This window comes from Lepus europaeus, chromosome 13, assembly GCF_033115175.1.
Source record: "Lepus europaeus isolate LE1 chromosome 13, mLepTim1.pri, whole genome shotgun sequence".
NCBI classification, from domain to species: Eukaryota; Metazoa; Chordata; class Mammalia; order Lagomorpha; family Leporidae; genus Lepus; species Lepus europaeus.
In genome coordinates, this window is record NC_084839.1 from 51,611,224 (window position 1) to 51,633,750 (window position 22,527).

Below are 22,527 nucleotides of genomic sequence, written 5' to 3' on the forward strand. Positions count from 1 at the left end.
ACAGCAATTCTTCCCCCCATAACCACCCTTCCGCTCACAAAGCACCCCATCTCCTACTCCCTCTCCCATCCCATTCTTTATTATGATTCATTTTTAATTATCTTTATATACAGAAGATCAACTCTATACTGAGTAAAGATTTCAAGTTTGCACCCACACAGATACACAAAGTATAAAGTACTGTTTGAAGATTAGTTTTACTGTTAATTCAGAGGTCCTACATGGGGAGCAAGTGCACAGTGACTCCTGTTGTTGATTTAACAACTGATACTCTTATTTATGACGTCAGTAATCACCTGAGGCTCTTGTCACCAGCTGCCAAGGCTATGGAAGCCTCTTGAGTTCACAAACTCCGCCCTTATTTAGACAAGGCCACAATCAAAATGGAAATACTTTCAGTGCTCACTCATCTTACAGAGTGATCGCAGGTTTGTGCAGAAAAATTATACTAGAGGAAAAGGTACCCCCAAATAAAGAAATAATAAAACAAGAAACACATTATCATATTTTCTGTAAGAGTAAGATCACCATATCATAGTTCAAAACAAATCATAGTTTTATAAAATAAACCACATACAGGGCTGGTCATTTGGTGCAGCAGTTAAGATACACACATCTGATAATGGAATGTGTGGGTTCCAGTTCTACTCCGGATTTCAGCTTCCTGATCTGGGAGTTAGACAGTGATAGCTCAAGTAGCTGGTTCCCTGCCATTCAAGGAGGAGACATGGACTAAGTTCCTCATTCCTGGCTTCAGTATGACCCAGCCATGGCTACTGTGGGCATTTGGGAAGTGGCTGGCAGGAGATCTGTCCATCTGAACTGGCAGATGGGATATCTATCCCTCTGTCTCTCCGCCTTTCAAATAAAAAGTGCAAATAAGTAAAATTTAAATGAATACATTAAAAATAAACCACACTTCAAATATGAAAAAATAGAAAAACTACAATTCCTTCTTTAAACGATGCATATTAACAAAAAAAAAAAAAAAAGAAGAAGAAGAAGATAAAAATCAGAAAACAACAAGTGTTGGCAAGGATGTGAAGAAACTGGAACCCTGTGTATCACGGGTGGAAATGTCAAATGATGCCACCATTATGGGGGAAAAAAATACAGCAATTTCTTAAAAAACTAAAAATAGAATTACCATATGTCCTAGAAATTCCATTTCTGAGTAGATCTCCCCAAAATGTGCAAGCAGAAACTTGAACAGACATTTGTACATCCACATACAATAGCAGCATTATTAACAACAGCTAAAATGTCTACCAAGTGTCTATCAACATGGATAAATGGGTGAACAAAATGGCTCAGGGGAGGGGTTGGTATTCGGCCTAAGGTACCTGTTTCCTCTATCAAAGTGCCTCAGGGGTTTGATATGCATCTCAGACTCCTGATTCAAGCTTCCTGCCAGTGCAAACCTTGGAGAGGAACCAGGTGATGGCTCAAATTAAGTCCATACCATACCACCCATATGAGACTCAGATTAAGTGTCTTAATTAGGTTAATAGCCTAACTATCACCCTTTCTAAATACCAATCTCCTTATCTGAAAATAGATACATAATGAGAAAACCAATGTAAGGTATAATAATTGATACAAAATAGGCATAAAATAAACTGCAGCTACTAGGAACAGGGCTCAAAACATTCATGGAGAAATGGAATTAAGGCCGGCGCCACGGCTCAATAGGCTAATCCTCCGCCTTGTGGCGCCAGCACACCGGGTTCTAGTCCCGGTTGGGGGGCCGGATTCTATCCCGGTTGCCCCTCTTCCAGGCCAGCTCTCTGCTATGGCCTGGGAGTGCAGTGGAGGATGGCCCAAGTCCTTGGGCCCTGCACCCCATGGGAAACCAGGAGAAGCACCTGGCTCCTGCCATCGAATCAGCGCAGTGCGCCGGCTGCAGCATGCCAGCCGCGGCAGCCATTGGAGGGTGAACCAACGGCAAAAGAAGACCTTTCTCTCTGTCTCTCTCTCTCACTGTCCACTCTGCCTGTCAAAAAAATAAATAAGTAAAAAAAATTAAAAATGGAATTAAAAGATAATTTGAGAATAGGTATTTAGCCTAATGGTTAAGATTCTAGGTCCCATTTCTACTGGAGTGCCTGGGTTTGACACTTGAGTACGGCTCCTGATTCCAGCTAGCTTTCTGTAAATATATAATATATACCCTGGGAGGCAGGGGTGCCATGCACATCGGAGATCTGGCTCCTGGCTTTGCTACTGCAGGAATTTGGGAAGTGAAACAGTAAATGGGAGTCCCTCCCACTTCTACTCCTCCCTTTGTCTCTCAAATAAATAAAAATTTAAAAACAAAAAAGGAAGGTAATGTGAACTTCCCATGAAGTTAAAAAAAAAAAGAAGATTTGTGTATTTGGAAGCAGAGTGATGGGGTGGGGTGAAGATACATTTAATCTGCTGGTTAGCTCCCCAAATGCCAGCAACAGCCAAGTTTAGTCCAGACTGAAAAGAGGAGGCAGAATCTCCATTCAGGTCACCCATGTTGGTGGAAGAAACCCAAGTACTTGAGCCACTCTCTGCTGTCTCCCAGGTGTATTAAGAGTAACCTGGATGAGAAGCACAGATGGGACTTTAGCCTAGGCACTCTGGATATGAGATTGTGGCCATCCTAAGCACTTTAACCTTTGTAACCCCCTCCCTATGAAATTCTTGAAGTCCCTTTATATTATTAATATAATTACTGATCAAGGGCAATACAGTAACGCAGACTCCTAAAGCATTCTTCATAAATTCTGCCCTATTATTGTTAATCTGCAGTCTCTACCAAAACATATACACTTGCAAACATATATTATAAGAGTGCTTTGGAAGAAGTTTTCCAGGCTATCTTTAAGGAAACCTGAAAAACTTAGGGTCAATAAAAGCCACAGAATAGGAAAAATAATAATTAAATATTTAAATGTTTTAAAGATTTTAAATGACGTGACTATTAATAAACTAAAGTTTAAAATAAGTAACAGAATGTTTTTCTTCAACATAATTTCCTTAGGAGGTCATATAGTTATTTAAAGTTTCCCGAAATAGACTTTGAAGACCAATGGTCCATCCTGAAGTGTTTCAGAAACTAGAGCCTGAAAAAATATAAAGAAAATATGACAAAACATTTTGAACTTACCTGAACTGCACAACCTAGTAAAAGTAAAAGTAGCTTTTTAACTTCTTCTGTGCCTTGTTCTAAAATAAAAAACAACTGATAAGTACATTTGCTCTATTTCAATTCTCACACTGTAGAATCACTTCTGGAGATAATATTCACAGTAACTTGACCGAAGGATTAAGTCTACAAGGAAATACAGTAGAAACTTCAAAAAAGCAGTGTCGCACATGTGTATGTAATACTGTCCTAGCTGAATATATGGGCAAGGATCTGAATTTCAGAGGGCTTTAGTATAAATAAATAGGCTTCAAGGTTTTGCACAAGAAGATGGCTAACTATGCATCTATTCCTTTTTCATAAATAGTTATACTACATCAGTCTACCAAATTAAGAACCTACCAAATTACATTGATATAGAGATATGTCATAAAGTCAGCAAAAATGGGAATGATTAGTCTGGCTTCCCTTAGTGTTTTCTTACTAAAACACAAGTATTATGACTCATATACCTATAAATTCAAATGGCTTTTCACTGTGTATAAATTCATAAAGATCAGAACCCTAAATGTCTATTTCAGTGAGGCTGGTAAAATAAATGTATATAACAAGCTGGATAAAAGTTAATGGTCTATAACAGAACTGCAGAGAACATTGTCCCTGCCCATTAGTGTGCAATTAATCTTTTCTTAAAATTATCAACTGACAAAAAAATATTTCTTTGGGCAAGATTTCACCATCATACCAACCTATGCATGGTAAAGTTCAACTTTTCATTTCAGACTTTCTTTCTGTTCTATGTGTAACAACTTTCTAACCATAATGGGCCACATTAATCATCATTCTCCCAATATACATACATGTACTACTCTCCTTTACCTTAACTTCTGCTATTCCCTCTGCCTATCTTTCTTCCCCCTACCTCTATACCCCTAGTAAACTACTTACTAATTAAAATTGAAAGCATTGCTCCAACTTTACTACGTAGTCTTCCCTGATTCAACCACCAATATAGTCCCCTAATATTCACAAATTTGCCAACTTTAAGAAAATTAATAGCTCTCTATTTTATAAGCCTTAATATTTTGCAAATTCTGTATTTTACATTAATCATTTTAAAATTTCCCAGTAACCTGTGTATCTCAAACTCTCCAAACCATGAGAACTTCTAGAAAATAAGCCACATTTTGCTTTGTTTATTCAAAGATTTATTTATTTACTTGAAAGGTAGTTAGAGATAGATCTTTCATCCACTGATTCACTCCCTAAATGGCCGCAACAGCCTGGCCTAGATTGGGCAAAGGTGAAATCAGGAGCAAGGAACTTCATTCAGGTCTCCCATGTGGGTGGTGTGGGCCCAAGGACTTGTACCATCTCCCACTCCTTTCTCAGGTGCATTAATAGGGAGCTGGATGGGAAGTGGGACAGCAGGACTACAACCATAGCTTAAATGGGATGCTGGCATCATAGGTAGTATACCCTTCTACTCTATGAGCCACATTTTAGTATTTCTGGTCCCTATATCTCAGGGGGTCCTTATTAAATGTGCATGGAACTGCAAATAATTCCATACTATATGCCAAATTTTGCTTTCATTTCTTTATTTGTATATCAAAGATTCCAGAATATCTCTAAAAAGTATGTAAACTTCCAAGTCACATAATTGAATTACTCCTAATAGCTAAATTCACTCATAATCCATTTAATTAACAGCTTCCTCTATAAAAATAATGTATTGGGACTGGAGCCATGGTGCAGTAGGTTAATCCTCCACCTGTGGCACCAGCATCCCATATGGGCGCCAGCTCTAGTACCGGCTGCTCCTCTTCCAATCCAGCTCTCTGTTATGGCCTGGGAGAGCATTAGAAGATGTCCCAATTCCTTGGGCCCCTGCACCCTTGTGGGAGACTTGGAAGAAGCACCTGGCTCCTGGCTTCGGATTGGTGTAGCTCCAGCCATCTGGGGAGTGAACCAACAGAAGGAAGACCTCTCTCTCTCTGCCTCTCACTGTCTATAACTCTACATCTCTAATAAATAAATAAAATCTTAAAAAAAATAATGTATTGATTTTAGTTTTTATTTTGGCTTATTTTTATTGAGGGTAGGAATGGGGATTAGGAAGATATACTTGATTTGGATAACATGCTGCCCATAAGATAAGTCTTCTATTGAAACTGCTAATTTCCCCTAAATGCTCAAAAATTAAAACTCCCCTGTCTCTCTTTCACTGTCAACTCTGCCTGTCAAAAAAAAAAAAAAAATTAAAACTCCCAACAAAATTTTGAAGAAAATAATTTAAATGATCCAATAAACTACATCTCATCTTTCTATTCAAAAGTAGTGGACAATCAACTTGGTGCTTAAGATATTGGCTAGGCCGGCGCCGTGGCTTAACAGGCTAATCCTCCGCCTTGCGGCGCCGGCACACCGGGTTCTGGTCCCGGTTGGGGCGCCGGATTCTATCCCGGTTGCCCCTCTTCCAGGCCAGCTCTCTTCTATGGCCTGGGAAGGCAGTGGAGGATGGATGGCCCAAGTGCTTGGGCCCTGCACCCGCATGGGAGACCAGGAGAAGCACCTGGCTCCTGGCTTCGGATCAGCGAGTTGTGCCGGCCGCAGCGGCCATTGGAGGGTGAACCAACGGCAAAAAGGAAGACCTTTCTCTCTGTCTCTCTCACTATCCACTCTGCCTGCAAAAAAAAAAAAAAAAAAAAAAAGATATTGGCTAAGACATCGCCATACCACATTGGAGTGCCTGGGTTCAGTCTCTGGCTCCTGATTCCAGCTTCCTACTACCACAGACTAGGAGGCAGCAGTATTGGCTCAAGTAATTGTGCTCCTGCCACCCTTGTGGGAGACTCAGATGGCATCCACAGATCCTAGCTTCAGCTGGGCCCATCTCTGGTTCTTATGGCCACTTGGGAAGTAATTCACACTTTATCTTAGCCAAAAGGCAGAGAAGCAATGAGGAGTAAGTCAGTAGATGGGGATGCTCACTTGTGTGCTCGCTCTCTCCGTCTCCCAAAAAGATGTTTTTGAGTAGTTAATTTAAATTAAAATATATCAATCAATAAATCATATCTTCAAACTATTTTAGTAACCTGGAAATTACTTTAAAATCATTTCTTATCTAAGGCTACATTAATTTAAGTTTATAACTACATCATCTTCTACACTTGTTTAGAATGAGACATTAAAAGCCACCATGGGAACAGTGTTTGACACACCAATTGAGACACCACTTGGGATTATCTGCATCACATTACTGCAGTCTGGGTTTATATCCCTGCTCTGCCTCCAATGCAGTTTCTTTCTTTTTTTTTCTCTTTTTAAAGCATGTCACTTATTTTTTTTTTAAGACATTTATTTATTTGAAAGTCAGAGTTACACAGAGAGAGAAGGATAGGCAGAGACAGAGAGATCTTCCATCTGTGGGTTCATTCCCCAATTGGCTGCAATAGCTGGAGCTGCGCTGATCCAAAGCCAGGAGCAGAAGCTTCCTCCGGATCTAACCATGTGGGTGCAGGGGCCCAAGGACTTGGGCTATCCTCTACCACTTTCCCAGGCCATGGCAGAGAGCTGGATTAGAAGTGGAGCAGCTGGGTCTCAAACCGGCACCCATATGGGATGCCAGCACTGCAGGCGACGACAGCTTTACCCGCTACGCCACAGCACCGGCCTCTCCAATGCAGTTTCAAGGCTTCTAAGAAGCAGCAGGTATTTGGTTCCCTGCCACCCACACTGAGACATGGATTGAGTTCTGGGCTCCTGGATTTTGTCCCTGGCTGCTGCAGACATTTATGGAATGAACTAGTGAATGCAAGATAGTGCTCTCTCTTGGGGCCAGTGCTGTGGTATAGTGGGTGAAGCTGAGTGCTGGCATCCCATACAGCTGCTACTCTTCTGATCCAACTCTCTGCCATGGTCTGCAAAAGCAGAAGATGGCCGAAGTCCTTGGGCCCCTGTGCCCGCATGGGAGACCCAGAAGCAGCTTTGGCTCCTGGCTTCGGATCAGCCCAGCTATGGCCATAGTGGCCATTTGGGGAGTGAACCAGCATATGGGAGACTTCTCTTTCTCTGCCTCCCTGTAACTCTGCCTTTCAAATAAATAAATAAATCTTAAAAAAAAAAAAAAGAGGCTGGTGCCATGGCTCACTAGGCTAATCCTCTGTCTGCGGCGCCGGCACTGCAGGTTCTAGTCCTGGTTAGGGCGCCGGATTCTGTCCCGGTTGCTTCTCTTCCAGTCCAGCTCTCTACTGTGGCCCGGGAGTGCAGTGGAGGATGGCCCAAGTGCTTGGGCCCTGCACCCGCATGGGAGACCAGGAGGAAGCACCTGGCTCCTGGCTTCAGATCAGCACTGTGCGCCGGCCGCAACACGCCAGCCATAGTGGTCACTTGGGGGGTGAACCAAAGGATAAAGGAAGACCTTTCTCTCTGTCTCTCTCTCTCTAATTCTGCCTGTCCAAAAAAAAAAAAAAAAGAAAGAAAGAAAGAATCTCTCTGCATCTTTCTGTCTTTTCAAATAAAGTGAAAATAAATAAAACGGGTTTCAAAATTATCATAGAAAGTATGAGTTTAGTATTAGAAAAAAAACACTAGACTTAATGTCTGGTCTCACCTTAAACTTAAAAATATTCCAAGCCTGTTCTCTCTATATAAAATGGAATATCACCTCCAACTTCTATATGGTTGTGGGAAATTTAGTGAGTTAATATAAATAAGCAAGCTCTTGATAAATATTATAGCATTATTCTATGATAAAACATTTTATATTATGCTAATTTCAACACTTACCAGAAAAGGGATTTTTGCCAATGATTAAGACATTTGGCAATGACATCATGATCAACTGCTGCAAAGTCTCCTGTAAAAACACACGTAATAGTAGTTGTTATAGGTAATGCATATTCATCAAGCTATAACTTTCAATTTGAAATCTTCTGTAGGTATGCTTTACTGCAATTAAAAAAACAGACAAACATGGAAAATGTAGTCCATTACTTTTTAGCCCCACCATCTTCCTCAGCACTTTTCTACTTCCTGATAATTCAGTCTTCCCAAAAAGATGATAGCAAACTTCCATACCCTTTCATCATGTGATCCCACATGTTAATATAGTTTGACTTTTATACTATGAAGTATGATTATATTTGGATGATACCAAATGGCTAAATTCAAACTAGAACTTCCATTTCTTTTAAAAATGCACTCCAGAGTACAGAAGAATCTAAATGTCTCACAGAGTGTATGCTGGAGCTTACATTTTTATCCGTAACTTACCATCTACTTACTTTGGGGAAAGGGTAGGAAGTCAAAAGCACAAAATTTTACAAATATTAAAGGTTATTAAATATTAAAATGAAAAATTTAACTTTTACTCTATTTTTTACTCATTATTGTTACATTTAATCATATCATCCCAGACTTCCCCTATCTCTAAAGATGTTCCTCATTAAGGATTAAATAAACTGAAAAGAATACATAAATGAACCAAATATGACTTTATTAAGTCGGAGGAACATATTCATTTACAAGTCAAGGATGATGATATATGGATATGCATATGAACCAATGAAGACACTTTACTCAAGTTATTAGAAACCTATTTTTAAAAAACGCATGGAGAAAGAATTTTAGCAAACAACTGAAAGAGGAGACAGTTTTGAGAAAATAAGGGCAGTCGCTGTTTCAACAGATATTTACTGGATGTCTATTATTCACCATACATTGTTCTAGTCACTGGAAATAAAACAGTGAACAAAGATCTTTGTTCTTGTGGAATTACACCTTAGTAGTAGGTAAAAAAATAAGTGTTTTTGATAAGTGCCAAGGATAAAAAAATAAAGCAAGGAATAAGAAAGAGTACTGGAAGCAGTGGAGATGAGGAAAGGCTTAAAAAACTTTGAAGATATAAAAATATTCAAATATAGAGAATTTCAGCCTTTTCAGGGCCACTGAAGTAAAATTTCACTGAATAGGTAAATACTTTCCTTCAGCATGAAGACAGTCTAGAAAGATTTAGAGAATTAAAATCATTAAAGAAAGGAAGAAGAAAGAATTAGGAGAGCTGATGTACAAATAAAAATAGATATACTTTGAAAGGTATTAGAAGTAATTTCATTACTGTTGCCTTTAGTTGGCTTTGTATAACTTCTCTAAAAAAATGGCATATTAGCGATATCTATTTTTAGCTTTCACTTATTTGAGAAGCAGACAGAGAAGGAGTTTCCTTCCACTCGTTGACTCCCCAAACGTGCAGGATAAAGTCGGAAGCCAGGAACTCAACCCAATCTCCAACGTGGGCAACAGGAGCCCAATTACATGAGCCATCATCACTTTCTCACAAGGTCTGCATTAGCTGGAAGCTGTAGTCATGAGCCAGAAGCAAATATCAAACCTAGGCACTTCTAAATGGAAGAAGCTAAGCCAAATATCTGCTCCCACGTTTTTTAGCTGACCATATAAATCCCATTTTTTTTACAAGTTTGTATAAACTTGTAATTAAAGTTGTAATTAAACTTGTAATACAAGTTTGTATAAATTAAACTTGTAATTCATGTTGCTCATGAATTATAAAATTCAAGTATATATCAGATATAAAAAAATATTTAACTAATGTTCAAAGATGATTTAAACTATGTTTTCCTTCTTCCTGTTATCTGTTAATATTTCCTTCAGAGTAAAAAGTTAAATGCAGCATTTCAGATTTCATTTCACTTTCCAGAGTCACACATTGAGAAAATATTACTAAAATTACACAAATTTGTTGTACTAAATATTTCAAAAAATTATAAAAATACATTGAAAAGACAATCCCTCCTGAGAGACTTCTATAATCTATTTTAAAAATTCATCATACAACTACATTTATCATACTTTCTATATACATTTATTCTTTTATCAGGGCTAGTAGCGAAAAAAATCAGTGCTACTTTATCATATTTTAGTAGACTACAGAAAAAAAATGGAATGGTATTAAAGTAAAGAACATCTGATCAGAATCAAAAATATGATGAGATATAAAACATTTGTTGTGTAACAAACACAAGATCTAGTTTTCTTGGCTACTAAGTTTTATTAATGCTCCAAATGTTGATTACAACACATGTTAAAGAAAAACCTCAGAAGTATCTGCTTTCTGTAGCAACTACATTAATGATATCTGACTTTTTTGTTTTTTAATAACAATACCATAAATTCAAAATATTCCTAATAAATTTAATTTTCCTAACTGTAAAGTGTTCTTTTCTTTTGGGGCCAAAAATGATTCAGATCATTATTTTAATGGTAGTTGAAGAATCTTTTTTTTTTTTTTTAAAGACTTATTTATTTATTTGAAAGTCAGAGTTACAGAGTGAGAGGAAAAGCAGAGAAGAGAGAGAGGTCTTCCATCCACTGGTTCACTCCCTAGCTGGCTGCAACAGTCGGAGCTACGCCGATCAGAAGCCTCCGGAGGCTCCCACGTAAGTGCAGTGGGCCAAGGACTTGGACCATCTTCTACTGCTTTCCCAGGCCATAGCAGAGAGCTGGATCAGAAGTGGAGCAGCCAGGACACAAACCAGCGCCCATAAAGGATGCCAGTGCTGTAGGCCAGGGCTTTAACCCACTGCACCACAGCACCAGCCCCTAGAATACAATTTTAAAAATTGTTTTACTTGCCTATTATTCCTCTTTTAGAGCCATAAATTATAAGAAAATAGGGTCACAGTATGTCCTATATACCTTGTAATCCGACTGCCAGGTTGAATGCTTGGCATTCAGTAAATGGGAGAAGAAACATATGAATGACATTGTAATTCACACTGAGCTTTTATATACTCTAAATGATTAAAATGATTTAAAAAGAATTGACATTTAGATTTACCATTCATTACTAAGAGATACTGAAATAATCTTCCTCCAACAAGCATCTGAGAATATTCTATTTTCTTTTCATTTTTATATCCTAACTTTGATGTTTACCAACACATGTAAAGAAAACATTTTAGAGACATATACTTCTGCATTTTAACTTATTACCCCAATTTACTTTCTCTTTGTGGGTCAGAACTTTCATAATGTGCAAAATATTTCACTTCAAATACTTTTTCTGAGGGGAGTAAGAGTTACTCACACATATTTTTTTTAAAGTAGTTCTAGAAAGACCTACAGAAAAAAATTTTTTTAGGATAAAGTTAGTTTTTTTTTTTTTTTCCCAAAGTGCTATTTATTTCTTTGAAAGGCAGAGTTACAGAGGGAGATGAAGAGACCGAAAGAAATCTTCCATCCACTGGTTCACTCCCCCAAATGGCTGCAACAGACAGGTTGAAGCCAGGAGCCTGCAACTCCATGCAGGTCTCTCATGTGTGTGACAGAGTCCCAAGCCCTTGGGCTATCTTCCATGGCTTCCCCAGGTGCATCAGAAGGGAGCTGAAACAGAAGTGGAGAAGCCGGGACTTGAACCCATGTCCATATGGGATGCCAGTGTAGGCAGTGGTGGCTTAACTCACTGCACTACAATGCCAGCCCTTCAAGACAAGTAATTTAACAGATGACAGTCTGTGTTAAGGGCCAGCGCTGTGGCATAGCTGGTAAAGCTGCCACCTGCAGTGCTGGCATCCCATATGGATGCTGGTTCGAGACCTAGCTGCTTCACTTCAGATCTAGCTCTCTGCTATGGCCTGGGAAAGCACTAGAAGATGGCCCAAGAGCTTAGGCCCCCACAGCTGCGTTGAAGACCCAGAAGAAGCTCCTGGTTCCTGGCTCCGGATCAGCACAGCTCCAGCTGTTGCAGACATCTGGAGATTGAACCAATGGATGGAAGACGTCTCTCTCTCTCTCTCTGCCTCTGCTTCTCTGTAACTCTTTCAAATAAATAAATAAATCTTAAAAAAAAGAAAAAAAGACTAGGTAAATTTGGATCTTGTTAACTTTAAATCTGTATTAAATTAGGCCATGTCTATTGTGGTAATATATATGAGAATAAAAGATTATTTCAGTAAGATAATTAATTGTGTAAGTAACATCATTTATCTATTTCTGAAGATAATTTAGACGTGCCCTAGAAACATTCTAGTAACATAAAGCATTGGGAAGGGGAGCAAGAGAGTTTGATTAACTGGTTCTAAAAGGAAGGACATGGAAGTGGTATGTGGAGAATTTCAACCTTCAGACATATGTCTTCAATTTGTGAAGTAGTATTGACAAAATATTAAGAGATTCAATCAGCTCTAGCCTTGAATTAGCCCACTGACAGTAATACAAACTTAGGTTAATGAAAATAAAAAGGAATAGCAAATGTTGATGAAATATTTGCAGATGTATCTTTGAAAATGCTAATTTGATTTGGCACTATTAACATTAGGGCTGTATGTTTCTTAGTTGTGAAGAACTGACCAGTTAACTGAAGAATGCTTAAGTACATCCCTGGATTCTACAGATTAGATAATAGATGAGTATCTCCAGCTATGACAACAAAAAATGTCTTTGACAAGTGCCTCCTTGGGCATAAAATCACTCTCCATTGAGAATTACTTAAACTGTTTAATTGGTTATTTTTCACAACTCCTCCCTGCCTCCAAAGTTCAAGTGTAGCATTGTTAGATTAACACAAGCAATATACTTTCAAAACCTGGCATGAGCAAGGAGGAAAACACAGAACAAGAGAGCAGTAGTAGGGGCAGGAGTTTGGCTTAGCAGTTAAGATGCTGGTTAGGGTGCTAGCGTCTCATATTTCTGTGCCTGGGTTTGATGCATAGTTCCTGGGTATAGCCTGGCCCAATCCTGGCTGTTGTGGGCATTTGAACAGTGAACCAGAAGACAGGAGCTCCCTTTCTCTCAAATAATTAAGAAAGCAAGTAAGCAGTGGTAATAAACATGAATGAAATACTAACATGCTACAACATGAATGAACTGTGAAAATACAATGCTAACTGAAAGAAACCAGTCATCAAAGATCTCATAATATACAATTCCATTTATATGAAATGTCTTGAATAAGTAAATCTATGAAGACAGAAAACAGATAAGTAGTTGCCTAAGGACAAGAGTTTGAGGCGGTGGGTAGTGGGCAGGACTGGGGGAATGGGACTGCTAGTGCACAGCTGCAAATATATTTTAAAACCACTGAATTGGATACTTCAATGAGTAAATTGAATGGTATATGAATTATATTCCATTAAACTGTTATGGAAAAACAAAAGAAAGCAGCAGTGGAGTCAGCACTGCAGCACGACGTGTTAAAGCCCCTTGCAGTGCCACATCCCATATAGGAACCAGTTCAAGTCCCGGCTGCTCCACTTCCAATCCAGCTCTCTGCTATGGCCTGGGAAGCAGTAGAAGGTGGCCCAAGTCTATGGGCCTCTGCACCCATGTGGGAGACTCAGAAGCTCCAGGCTCCTGGCTTTGGATCAGCTTAGCCCTGGCCATTGCAGTCATTTGGGGAGTAAACCAGCGGATGGAAGACCTCTTTCTCTCTCTTTGGCTCTATCTCTCTAACTCTTTCAAATAAATAAAATAAGTCTTAAACAAAACAAAACAAAACTAAATATAAAACAGAACTACAAACAACAAAAGATTTAATCTTAAAAAAAAAAAAAAAAAGAAAGAAAGCAGTACACATACAGAATTAGGTTGCACTGATAGTTTAGGACCTTGATGCAGAAGTCCATTTGCCTCTCTTCCTTTTTCCCAGAGTCTCACTGAAATTTCCAACAGAAAGATCTACCTCCTTAAACAACATAAAATCAAAAATCTAGCCCATTACATAGTTTGCAAAAATGTTTTAAAGTGTATAACTGAGTTCAAAAGAAAATAAATGAATAACCATCAATTAAAAAATAAAAGCTGAGGGGCTGGCGTTGTGCCGTAGTGGGTTAAAGCCCTAGCCTGAAGCGCCAGCATCCCATATGGGTGCCGGTTCTAGTCCTAGCTGCTCCTCTTCCAATCCAGTTCTCTACTATGGCCTGGGAAAGCAGTAGAAGATGGCCCAACTCCTTGGGCCCCTGCACCCACATGGGAGACCAGAAAGAAGCTCCTGGCTCCTAGCTTCGGATTGGCGCAATTCCAGCCATTGTGGCCATCTGGGGAGTGAGCCAACGGAAGGAAGACCTCTCTCTCTGTCTCTACCTCACTCTGTTACTCTTTCAAATAAATAAAATGAATTTTTTTAAAGATTTATTTATTTGAAAGTCTGAGTTACACAGAGAGAGGAGAGGCAGAGAGAAAGAGAGAGAGAGATCTTCTATCCGATAGTTCACTCCCCAATTGGCCACAACAGCCGGAGCTCTGCCGATCCAAAGCCAGGAGCTTCTTCCGGGACTCCCACGTGGGTGCAGGGGCCCAAGGACTTGGCCCTCTTCTGCTTTCCCAGGCCATAGCAGAGAGCTGGATTGGAAGAGGAGCAGCCAGGACTAGAACCGGCGCCCATATGGGATGCCGGCACTTCAGGCTAGGACGTTAACCCACTAAGCCACAGCGCTGGCCCCTGAAAAAAATATTTAGAAATAATAATAAAACAAAATAAAAGCTGAACCCTGCAAAGAAAGACAAGGAAGAAGCTGACTTTCCCGACCTTTGGTAGAGAGTCAAGAGAGGCCTGTTTCCTCAAGAACTTGCAATAACGTGGTCGGTTTAAAAGTGTGAACAACACACACACACACACACACACACAGCTGCACATAATTACTAATACACAAATACAGAGGAAAAGAGCAATCCGGAAGCATCTATATGCAGGTTACAATAGTGGCAATTTCCTGTCCCTGGAACTATATGTATTTTCTCTCTTTTTCTAATTTTTTTTTTCAGTGTATCAGTATGGCTTCAAAATAACATCAAATGGCTTAAAATAAATTAAATGCAAAAAGGGCTGGTTGAACAAAACAAATCTTCTCTGAAGCAATGCATCCTTTTGCCCATACACCAAAACATTCCTAAACAATGCCCCCTTCAGAAATGAGCTCACAATTAGAACACAAACGTCTCTGCCACCACTACCACATTACGGCTACCACATTACAGCTACCACATTACCACTACCACAGGAAAAACAAAGGGGAGACTCAGATCTTCACATCCTTCAGATCCGAGAATTACTGAACATAAAAATCTATTAAAATTCTTTCAGTTTCTAATGAAAAAGGGAATTAAAAGAATGAACAAAATTATAAAACATATATAAAAAAAGCCAAATAGAACTTGCAAAAATGAAAGATATAATCAATGGGTTAAACAAGATTTGACACAGATGCAGAGCAAATTAGTAAACCAAAGTTCCAAAAAAGTTACTCAATATAGATTTGATAATATTTTTTAAAAGATTAATAAACATGGAGGATAGAATAGTACATAAGTAACTGAAGATTATCAAGTCAATAGCAAAGAGGCAATACTGAGAGAGACAACATTAAAAGTTATCTTTTTTTTTTTTTTTTTTTGGACAGGCAGAGTGGATAGTGAGAGAGAGAGAGAGAAAGGTCTTCCTTTTGCCGTTGGTTCACCCTCCAATGGCTGCTGCGGCCGGCGCACCGCGCTGATCCAAAGGCAGGAGCCAGGTGTTTCTCCTGGTCTCCCATGCGGGTGCAGGGCCCAAGGACTTGGGCCATCCTCCACTGCACTCCCGGGCCACAGCAGAGAGCTGGCCTGGAAGAGGGGCAACCGGGGTAGAATCCGGCGCCCCGACCGGGACTAGAACCCGGTGTGCCTGCGCCGCAAGGCGGAGGATTAGCCTGTTGAGCCACGGCGCTGGCCGTAACATTAAAAGTAAAAGCCATCAGGAGGGGCTGGCATTGAGGCACCCTGGGATCAGCCTCTGTCTGCAATACTAGCACCCCATATCAGAGTGCATGTAGGAGTCCTGGATGCTCCACTTCTGATCCAGCTTTCTACTGTTGCACCTGGGAGACAGCAGAAGATTGCCCAAGTGCCTGAGATACTTCCACCCACATGAGAGACAAGGATGGCACTCTTGGCTCCTAGCTTCAGTCTGGCTGTTATGGTAATTTGGGGAGTGAGCCAATAGATTTTTCCTTCTCCCTATCTCAACCCTCTTATGCTCTGCCTTTCAAATAAATAAATCAACCATTAAAAAACAAAAAGCAGGGACCAGTGTTGTGGCACAGCACGTTAAGCTGTCATGTACAGTGCCAGCATCCTATACGGGCTCCAGTTCGAGTCCTAGCTGTTCCACTTCTGATTCAGTACCCTGCTAATGTGCCTTGGAAAGCAGTGGAGGATGGCCCAAGAGTTTGGGCCCCTGCACCCACGTGGGAGACTGGAAGAAGCTCCTGGCTTCGGCCTGGTCCAGCACTGACCATTGCAGCCATTTGAGGAGTGAATCAGTAGACAGAAGATAGCTCTCTGGGGCCGGCGCTGTGAAACAGCGGGTTAAAGCCCTGGCTTGAAGTGCCGGCATTCCATATGGGCGCCAGCTCTAGTACTGGCTGCTTCTCTTCCACTCCAGCTCTCTGCTGTGGCCTGGGAAGGCAGTGGAGGATGGCCCAAGTCCTTGGGGCCCTGCACCCACGTGGGAGACCCGGAAGAAGTTCCTGGTTCCTGGCTCCTGGCTTCGGATCGGCACAGCTCCAGCTGTTGCAGGCATCTGGAGAGTGAACCAACGGAAGGAAGACCTTTCTCTGTGTCTCTCCCTCTCACTGTCTGTAACTCTACTTCTCAAATAAATAAAATATTTTTAAAAAGCTGTTTCCCCTCTCTCTCTCTCTCTCTGTAACTCTGACTTTGAAATAAAAAAATATATATAATGAAAAAAAAAAAATCTTAGAATTTTTTTTTTTTTTTTTGGCTAGCCTGATGGTGACTTATTCAGGGCAAAAAAAAATCCAAGAAAGAATAAGATCTGCAAAGGACTGAGATCACAGTCACTGTCAACCTAGAAGTACATATTAGTGCAACCTCGAAGTGAACAAAATTATCTGTCAAGAACAAGGGTGAAATAATTCAGACAAACATTTAAAGCACATACTTCAATAAGAAAGTGATACCAAAGGAAATTCTGAGATACAGGTAGAAAAATAAAACATAGCTTGAAGTAAAGAAATATGTTTTTTTAATTTAACATAACTTTCAATATCTAAGTTGTATTAAAAAACAGAATTAGAAAGCAAGATAAGAAGAGCTGAAAAGTCTTAAGAGGGGTGAGTGTTGTGGTGCACTGGATTAAACTGCCACTTGGATGCCCAGATCCCACATCAGAATACTGTTAGAGACCTGGCTTCTCCGCTTCCCTTCCAGCTTCCTGCTAATGTTGCTGGGAAGGCAATGGATGATGATGGCCCAAGTACTGAAATCCTTGCCACGCAGGTGAGAAACTGGATGTTGTTCTTGGCTTCAGCCTGGCCCAGCCCTGGCTGTTTCGGCATTTGGGAAGTAAAAAAGCAGATGGAAGATCAATCTCTCCTTCTGTTTCTCCCTCACTAAGCCTTTCAAATAACCAAAAACAAATAAATATTTAAAAACAGAGAGAATGAACTGAAGCATTCTAATGTCACAGTACTTATTCCACAAAAGAGTACATATTAATTAATTTTGGCCTTTGCTATGTTAAGCATGAAAAGGATAATTTCAGAAGTAGCTTTTCAAAAAACAAGAACACAGCGAAAAGTGTTAAACTAACAGAAAGAAAAGAAACAATTACTAATAACCCACTTCTCTGGAAAGATAACAATTTTAAAATCATCCATACTCACTAACAACGTTTCAAGTATATAAAAGAAAATGTGATAAATTCATCATCATAAAGGGATATTTCAACTCATATCTTTCAATAGCTTGAGACAAAATAATTAAGGTCAAGCCAAATAATTATTAACAAATATCAAGGAGTTAGTGTCATACAAACCACATTCTTCGACCAAAAATTAAAATCAAAGTCATTTGAAAAACAATCTATGTTTAGAAATTAAAAATAATGCTAATTAGTAAAGCAAAAATTAGAAAATGCAAAAAAAAAACGTTTTTAAAAATGTAACAAGGTGCGGGGCTGGTGCATTGGCATAGCGGGTAAAGCCGCCACCTGCAGTGCCAGCATCCCACATGGGCACCGGTTCGAGACCTGGCTGCTCCACTTCCTATCCAGCTTTCTGCTATGGCCTGGGAAAGCAGAAGAGGATAGCCCAAGCCCAAGCCTTTGGACCCCTGCATCCACGTGGGAGACCTGGAGGAAGCTCCTGGCTCCTGGCTTCAAATCAGCACAGCTCCGGCTGTTGCGGGTAACTGGGGAATGAACCAGTGGATGTAAGACTTCTGTCTCTCTCTCTCTTTCTCTCTCTGTTTAACTCTGACTTTCAAAATACATAAATAAGTCTTTGAAAAAAAAAAAAAAAAAACAAGGTGTAATTTAGCTAGCAGTTAAGAGAAGCATTGCACATCAGAGTTCCTAGGTTCAATATCTTCTAGCTACTGACTCCAGCTTCCTGCTAAGATAGACCTTGGCTGGCAGAGGTGATGGCTCAAGTAATTGTGCTTCTGCCACTCATATGAGAGACCTGCATTGAGTTCACCAATCTTGGCTCCAGACTGGCCCAGCCCCAGCTGCTGCAGACATTTGGAAAGTGAGCTGTTGGACAGAAGCTCTCCCTCTGTCTCTCAGTCTCTTTGCCTCTAAAATCCATAAAATTTTAAAATAGATGTATACCATATCAAAATTTGTGCAATCAAACTACAATGATTCTCAGAGATGTACTGAACGTTGACATTTAAAAAGTGAAATATGGGGACAGGTATTTGGCAGAGTAGTTAAGCTGCCACTTCAGACATCTACAACTCAGAGTACCTGAGTGTGAGCCACAGCTCAACTTTCAATTCCAGCTTCCAGCTAATGCACACCCTGGGAGGCAGCAGGTGTTGGCTCAGGTGATTCAGTCCCTGTTACCCATTTAGACTGAGTTCCCAACTCTTTACCTTTGTTCTTACCCAGCCTAACCATGACTGTTGCAGGCATTAGTATTTAATTTAAATCTTTTATAAAAAATAATGAAAAATATATTTTTCAAAGGCTGACAAAGTGTCACAACATGCAGTTTTCCAGTGGGAACTGGTTTTAAAAATACATAAAACGGAGCCGGTGCTGTTGCGTAGTGGGTAAAGCCACCGCCTGCAGTGCCAGCATCCCATATAGGCACCAGTTTAAGTCCTGGTTGCTCCACTTCCAATCCAGCTTTCTGCTATGGCCTGGGGAGGCAATACAAGATGGCCCAACTCCTTGGGCCCCTGCACCCATGTGGGAAGACCCAAAGGAAGCTCCCAGCTCCTGGCTTCAGACCAGCGCAGCTCTGGCCTTTTTGGTCAACTGGGGATTGAGCAAGCGGGTGGAAGACCTCTCTCTCTCCCTGCCTCTCCTTCTTTGTGTAACTCTGCCAGTAAATAAATAAAAGAATCTTTAAAAAAAAAAAAAAAACCATTACAGTATTTTATGTATTTGTTTAAAAGATTGGAAAGGCAGAGTTACAGAGAGGCTGGGAGGAGGGGGGTCTCCCATTTACTGGTTCACTCCCCAGATGGCCACAACAGCTGGAGCTACACCGATTCAAAGTTAGGAGCCAGGAACTTCTTCCTGGTCTCCCACATGGGTGCAGGGGCCCAAGTACTTGGGCCATCTTCTACTGCTTCCCCAGGCCAGAGCAGAGAGCTGGATTAGAAGTGGAGCAGCCGGGACTCGAACTGGCACCCAAATGAGATGCCAGCACTGCAGGCAGAGGCTTTACTCGCTATGCCAAAATGCCAGCCTCCAGTAATAGTTTTTAATATTAGATAATTATGAAGTCTTGTTTATATTTTTTATAAGTAATACACTATTTGCTACTCTATCTCCAGCAAACAGACCACAACCTGGCATATAATTTGCATTTAATATTTGTTACATGATGGACACTAAGTAACACAAAAATGTAAACATGTAAGTAGTTGCTAAAATACCAGATGAAAAGAGGGACAACTTACCTGGTAATAAAATTTTATCTGTCTCACCAAAATGGACAGGTTATGAATTCTAAGTGAAGCATCATTGTTGACTTTTTTATTTACTCTCTGACTCTCCGATTTAGGATTTCTGTAAGAAATAAAAAAATTCTTTGAACTAAAATTAAATTGAAATGAAACCGTCAATGCAGAAATGGCCAAAATTAATCATATAATACATGTTTTCTTTAAACAAATTTTGTATTCATCTCCATTAACACAGATGACCCAAAAGGACAGTTGATTACTTGGACATGTTTCTGGGCAGTGGCACAATACATTTGAAACCTAGTCAGATGTTGTCCTTCATTCTCATTTTCTCTTTCCACATTCCTGGTATGAGTAACCTCTCATTTCTTTTGAGGACTCACACATATTTCCATCACGCAAAATAAACACACTTTTTAAATCAATAATTTAAAATACAGGCTAGTAACCAATAGATGTTATTTCTCCTCAATAGTTAACGGGGATTATATTTGAGTAGGCAATGTCCCAAATTAAATAATGAAGTAGACAAAACAGGTTACTACTTTTATCTTGGGCAAGCTTTGTAGAGTCAATGAAAGCAAAGGGCTGAATGACTCTAGATTAGCAGAAACTGAGAAAGAAAAACAGTTAAGCTATGGTTAACAATGGGAAATTTAAGTGAAAGCCATGGTATCAAAACAAAGTTATTTTGAGGCCAGGGGCCAGCATTATGGCACAGAGTGCCAGTTCAAGTTTCATCTGCTTCACTTTCAATCCAGATTCCCTGCTAATGTGCATGGGAAAGCACCACTTTGAACCAAGGACATGGTCCTTACAACTCATGTGGGAGACCCAGTTTGGCTCTTGGTTTCAGCCAGGCCCAGCCCAGGCTATTGTAACAATTTGGGGAGTGAACCAGATGTAAGATCTCTCTCCTTTGATCCTTATCTCTCCATGACCCTCTGCCTTTCAAATAAATAAATCTTTAAAAAATAAAAATTTGAGGCCAGAACACAAGCAGGTATGAGGTTCTGCCTTATCAGGGCAAAGACATCTCACTAGAGCTGGAACTGATACCAAATGAAATAGCATATATTAAATCAGGAAACCTTGTGCAAGAGCTAAGTTCAGAATATTAAAAAGTAAGAACCTAAGCGGTTCCTGGAACAGGACATTATTCCATGATTATAGAATTTAGATATAGGCACCTCCACACAAGGATGCAGCAGAGAAGTCAAGAAACTGAAATCTACCCAAAAAAGCACATTAACTGAAAAGAAATCTCTCATTCTTTAAACTATCTCTTTATTCAGACCATTACACTCCTGACACCTTCAGTTCCTTCTTTAGATTAGACTCTATGGTGCTTTATTTCAGTAATACTCAAACTTTTGGGCCTCAACACTCCTTGAGAATCTTAACTGATAGTTCCACACAGCTTCGAGGGTTATATTTACTATAGTATAAGTTAAAACTGACAAACTTTGAAGTTATTTATCTATTAACTAATTTAAGAATAACAATAAGTCTATCCAATGCTAATAAAAATTTTAGTAAATAGAGTGGTACTGTTTGAGAATTTCTTTAAAGCCACTATTTTAATTTTAAAACAGGTTGGTTTCCATCTTTGCTTCTGTTATTTATTTGTTTTATTATATCTGTTTATTTGTTTTTTGTATTTATTATTTTGATTCAAATATATGCAGAAAATTCAGCTCCACACAGATAAGTAGTCAGAACTGGAGAAGTCCTATGAAAGGATCCTCAGCTCACATTCTTGAGAACTACTGCTTTACTTCAACCATTCTCCTGCCTACTTCCAAGACTTGATCCTTTCATCCCCAAATCTTGCTCCTTTCCTTTGACTATACCCATACTGTCAATTCCAATCCGTGGGTCAGTTTAATCATCTATATTGAAACTGTTCACAGTTCAGTAACATGTGATAAAACAATGCAACCAAACTAAGCTAAAATAGAAAGAAGTAGCTACCTTGAGGAGAGATGTGGGTAAACTTGTTCTCTTATAATAAAGTGCTGGAAAAAAAAAAAAACCATATAAAGATATTTTCAGACTTCATCAGTAGCTAACCTAAGGCTAGGTTTTCTCTATTGAAAGCAATAAGACACTCCACAAAATGAGGTACAGAGAGCAAGATAGCCCAAGATCCACTAAACTTAGAGAAAAAGCTTGGAATTTGTAGAGAATGAAACTTACCACAAAGAACACCAGAGAAAAGGGAGCTACATTAACAACACTGAGAGAAGAGAGCTACACTAACAAAGAGCTCCAAAAATCTGTATTTAAGATTTTGTGAAAATACTAATTTGCATATGTATACCCAAAGCCTCCACAAGAAAAATTGCAGAATATCTGTAAGCTAAACAATTCCTAAAGCTCAAAAAGTAAAGAGAGAAATTTGAGTTTTGCACAGACAAAATGGAAGAGACTTTAACGAACACCCAGAAAATTTAGCAAAAACCTCAGAAGAG

The 22,527-nt window shown here is 39.6% G+C and overlaps 1 protein-coding gene across 6 annotated transcripts in view; it reads right to left on the reverse strand.

Annotated features, from left to right (window-relative positions):
- CCDC88A (coiled-coil domain containing 88A) overlaps window positions 1–22,527 on the reverse strand; it is a 153,841-nt gene that overhangs the window by 99,718 nt on the left and 31,596 nt on the right. For all 6 annotated transcript variants that reach the window (XM_062209459.1, XM_062209460.1, XM_062209462.1 and 3 more), the window contains exons 3-5: window positions 20,048–20,156; window positions 7,907–7,976; window positions 3,137–3,195 (exon numbers count right to left, since the gene is read on the reverse strand). In XM_062209459.1, coding sequence (XP_062065443.1) covers window positions 3,137–3,195; window positions 7,907–7,976; window positions 20,048–20,156 — 238 coding nt within the window. The remainder of the gene's footprint in view (window positions 1–3,136; window positions 3,196–7,906; window positions 7,977–20,047; window positions 20,157–22,527) is intronic.